Raw genomic sequence first — 4,649 nt, forward strand, 5'->3', positions numbered from 1 at the left:
ATGGCTGAACAAAGAACACTAAGGCAGCTTGCTGCTCCTGATGTCAATTACAATGGTCTATGCATTCAATATACTGACGTTGATATTCCTTTTGAATTGAAATCTGGTTTGATACATTTGTTGCCCAAGTTTAATGGTCTTGCAGGTGAGGACCCGCACAAGCATTTAAAGGAATTTCAGGTTGTGTGCTCCACACCATTGAGGCCCGAAGGTATCACGGAAGACCACATCAAGTTGAGAGCCTTTCCATTCTCGTTACAAGGTGCTGCTAAAGACTGGCTCTACTACCTTGAGCCAAATTCTGTTTCAACTTGGAATGATCTGAAGAAGGTCTTTCTAGAGAGATACTTCCCCGCTTCTAGAGCAGCATCAATCAGAAAAGAAATATGCGGCATTAGGCAAGGAAACGAATCATTGGCAGAGTACTGGGAAAGATTCAAGCATCTAGTCTCCAGTTGTCCCCAACACCAGATCACCGAGCAATTACTCATCCAATATTTCTATGAAGGGTTGCTACCAATGGATCGAAACATTTTGGATGCTGCAAGTGGTGGAGCACTTGTTGATAAAACTCCAGCTGCTGCAAAGGCCTTGATCGAGAACATGTCACTCAACTCGCAACAGTTTACAACCAGAAATAATTCTGCAAGTGTAAATGAGATTCAGTCTTCCTCTTCCTCCATCAAGGCGCTCGAAACCAAGTTTGATGCTAGAATTGATGAACTTACTTCCTTGGTGAAAAAGTTGGCAGTTAGCAAAGCTCAACCAGCAAAAGTGTGTGGTATTTGTACTTCTTCTGAGCACCCGACTGATACATGCCCCATTCTACAAGATGAAACAATAACTGAGCTTCCTCAAGCATATGCAGCAGCAGCCCTTTACAATCAAAACAGGTACAACAATCCTGACCTCTCCACCAACAAATATCACCCTAGTTGGAGGAATCATCAAAACCTCCAATATGGGAATCAGTCACAAGCTGCAGCCCCTACTGCCCCACCAGCCACTTCTTCACTGGAAGACCTTGTCAAGCAACTGGCACAACGAACAGATGCTAGCATTCAGAACCTGACAACGCAGATGGGACAAATGGCCAATGCAATAGGCCAACTACAAGCCCAAGGCTCTGGTAACCTTCCTGCACAAACAGTGCCGAATCCGAATGTGAATGTGAGTGCAATTACTTTGAGATCTGGAAGAGTGTCAGAACCAGCTCCAGAGAAAAAGAAGAAGAAAACCGTTGCATCATCATCTACTCCTGAACCTCCTTCTGTTACAACTGAGACCGAACCCGAAAAAAAAAGAGTATATGTGCCACCAATTCCTTTTCCTCAAAGGGTGCAGAAAAATATCAAGAAGACAGTTGAGGAAGACAAGGAGATTTTAGATGTATTCAGAAAATGTGCGGTTAACATTCCTCTCCTTGATGCAATTAAACAGATTCCTAAATATGCAAAATTCCTGAAAGACTTGTGCACACACAAGAGGAAGTTGAAGGGAAATGAGAGAGTCAGTTTGGGACGAAATGTTTCTGCTTTCATTCAGCCCAAAACTGGTTCCTCAGCTAATGTCTCAGTTCTCAGTCAGACCATGCCAGAAAAGTGTGATGATCCAGGAGTTTTTGGTATTCCCTGTTCCATTGGGGATCACAAGTTTGAAAATTGTATGCTTGATCTGGGAGCAGGTATTAATGTTATGCCTACTTCTATTTATAATAACCTTGATCTTGGTCCTTTGCAGCCTACAGGTTTAATCGTGCAATTAGCAAACAGGAGCAATGCCCGCCCTGCTGGGAAGGTAGAAGATGTCCTGGTGCAAGTTAATGACTTGATTCTTCCTGCAGATTTCTACATTCTAGACATGGAGGGAGAAACTAATTCCAGCAGGGCACCCATCATTCTAGGCCGACCATTCATGAGAACGGCAAGAACAAAAGTTGATGTTTATGATGGAACCATGTCCATGGAGTTTGGCGACATTGTCGCTAAGTTTAACATTTTTGATGCCATGAAACATCCCGTGGAAGAACATTCTGTTTTTTATATGGATTTAGTTACTAACACTAACCTTTGCTCTGTTTGTGCTAAGATTGAATCTGATTTGCAGGATAATAACATTCATACAGGTGAAGTTGTTGTCAATGAGGCAGTCTGTACGGTTAAAGTTCTTGACATTCCGGCTGCCCCAACCAAACACTCCCATGATAAAGAAAAGACTACGCACTTCCATGATAAGATGATTTCCAAAAAGAAATTTTCTGTTGGCCAAAAAGTCTTGCTGTTTAAGTCTCGCCTGAAAGATATGGTTGGTAAGTTTCGATCCAAGTGGATTGGCCCCTTTGTCGTGACTAATGTTTTTCCTTCTGGTGCTATAGAAATTAAAAGTACAGGTACTGGCAAGGTTTTCAAAGCAAAAGGACAGCGGTTGAAGCTGCTCCATAAAAGTGTGGAAGGGCTTCCACCAAAACCACCAGACATAGAAGCACCAGCACCAGCCGCTACACCTTAGCCCCTCGGGTGTGTTCCTTCCTTTACTCTCACTTTATGTTTAGATTACATTGCGGACACTGTCTGGTTTAAGTGTGGGGGAGGGACATTTTACATTTACATTTACATTTTTGTGTTTCAAAAAAAATAAATAATAATAATAAAATAAATCATCATGAGTAGTCACATGTTCTAAGGCTAGGGCAGATAGCTGTAGGGTCAGTGAAATTTTTGGAGTTTTTTGTTTTGATACTTGACATGATAGTCTTTGCAACTTAATGCACAACTGCTTGAACACTGTCAAACTTAGTAATGTCTAGATAAATCTCTGAAATATTTATTCTTTAGACTAAGCTCTCTAATTTGAATATAATGGAGGTATGATTAGAACTAAGTGTGGGGGAAAGGCTAGAGTAACAGATAGACCGATCATTGCTATTAATTGAGAAAAAGGGAAACTGTTTAAGAGCTAAAACTAATGAATATAATAAGTTCCTGTGCCCGAAACTGGAGGAACTAGTTCCTGTGCCCGAAACTGGAGGAACAAGTGCTGTGTAGGATGCTCTACTCTGAGTAACAGGTTGGACTTATTACAAGTAAGATCCCGTCAGGTGAAAAGGTGGAGTAGTACCTAAAGCTTAAAAACAATAAATAATAATAAACTATAATAAAGCTTGAAGGTAGTTGCCCCTGAGTTGATGTTGAAAAGCTTTTGATCTCTTGAAAAGAAATAGCCCCCCCTAGTCTGAAATTCTGGTTAAATCCAAAATTATAGGAAAAGAATGACAACTTAGCATCTAGAATGGTAGTTTCAGAGAGGGATCTTGACATTACTTTGGTTGACAGTGGGAGACAGTACACACACACACGCAAGATTATTATTGAAAGTTGATAGATAAGAATTGTGCCAATCTTTAAATTTTGACCCAAGGTTTGAAGCTTGAAACCTGGAATATGTTGACTGCTTGTGATTTGTTTTTAAATTTTTCATTTGAGTTTTGCTCGGAGTGCAAAAGTTCAAGTGTGGGGGAATTTGATCAGTGCATTTTAATGCACATTCTTCTACTATTGTACTAGTGTATTCCTATGGTTTAATTTACTATTTTCACTATTTTAAGGTGTTTTTATATTTAAGTTTATTTCTAACTCTATTTTATTTTCGCACTTAATTTATGAATAAATAGCACTTTGACACCCTTCCGGTCCGCAGGTCATAACTGGAGTTACAAATATCGGATTGAGGCGCGGGAAGATGCGTTGGAAAGCTGAGATCAAGAGCTACGACTTTCATGTTGAGGCCAAAACCCAGTTCGGAGCGCAAGTGTGTCAAATAATTGCGTTTATGTTCCAGACGAATTTAATTCAGCACAACTTTATATTTTTCGGCCCAATTGTTTTAAGGCCCGTTCCATGTATTATTTAAACCGAAAAAAGGCAGCTAGGGTTATTCATTCACTGTTCACGAAATATTCAAACCCTAGAGCAGCCGTCATCTTCCATGGAGAACTAAACTTCTATTGATCCATTGGTGTAAGGAACTTTGTTCTCGAATCTTGAGGTTCGGTTTTAATAGCAAATCGTTATGTTTATGCTTATCATATATCAATTTTCTTGTCTCTCTTTTGTGTATGAGTTGATGCAATTGATGCTTAATTATTTTGTTTCACGTTCATAACATTGAGACTATTCAAATTAATTCACGCTTGTTCAAATTAATCTGAATAGGAAATTGTTATATTATTTTCGCTTGCAAAATAGGGCTGCCGAATTATTGTTATGATTTTTAACTGTGTTATTGGTGACGCTTGATCATCGCCATAGTTAGTCGAACACGCTGGTGCTTAATCAACGAATTCGTTATAAAACTGATTTTCGCTTGTTAAATTAGTTCTATAATCAGCCGAAGCATAAACTGTATGAATATTCATATAAGAACCTGTGATAGATGATAAACAAAGTTGCCTAAAACCAATGGATTGATTGCTTTTATATTAATTGAATTCGTAATCTCTGTTATTGCTTCCACAAACAAAAAAACCCCAAATTGCAACCTTTAAATTCATTCTAATATTGTTAAACCGATCGTGAGTCCTTGCGAAACGACCAAGGTCACTACCTTGTACTACTTATTTTAAAATTATTTTGATCACGAAACGACCGTGA

General features: G+C 39.2%; 1 protein-coding gene across 1 annotated transcript; it reads left to right on the forward strand.

Moving 5' to 3' along the window:
- Positions 1-2,428, forward strand: LOC123886848. Its single transcript, XM_045936126.1, has 2 exons — positions 1-2,304; positions 2,375-2,428. Exons 1-2 carry the CDS (start codon positions 1-3, stop codon positions 2,426-2,428), a joined length of 2,358 nt encoding a protein of 785 aa, XP_045792082.1.
- Positions 2,429-4,649: the final 2,221 nt, after the last annotated feature.

Source organism: Trifolium pratense, linkage group LG5 (assembly GCF_020283565.1).
Source record: "Trifolium pratense cultivar HEN17-A07 linkage group LG5, ARS_RC_1.1, whole genome shotgun sequence".
In the NCBI taxonomy this organism is placed as follows: Eukaryota; Viridiplantae; Streptophyta; class Magnoliopsida; order Fabales; family Fabaceae; genus Trifolium; species Trifolium pratense.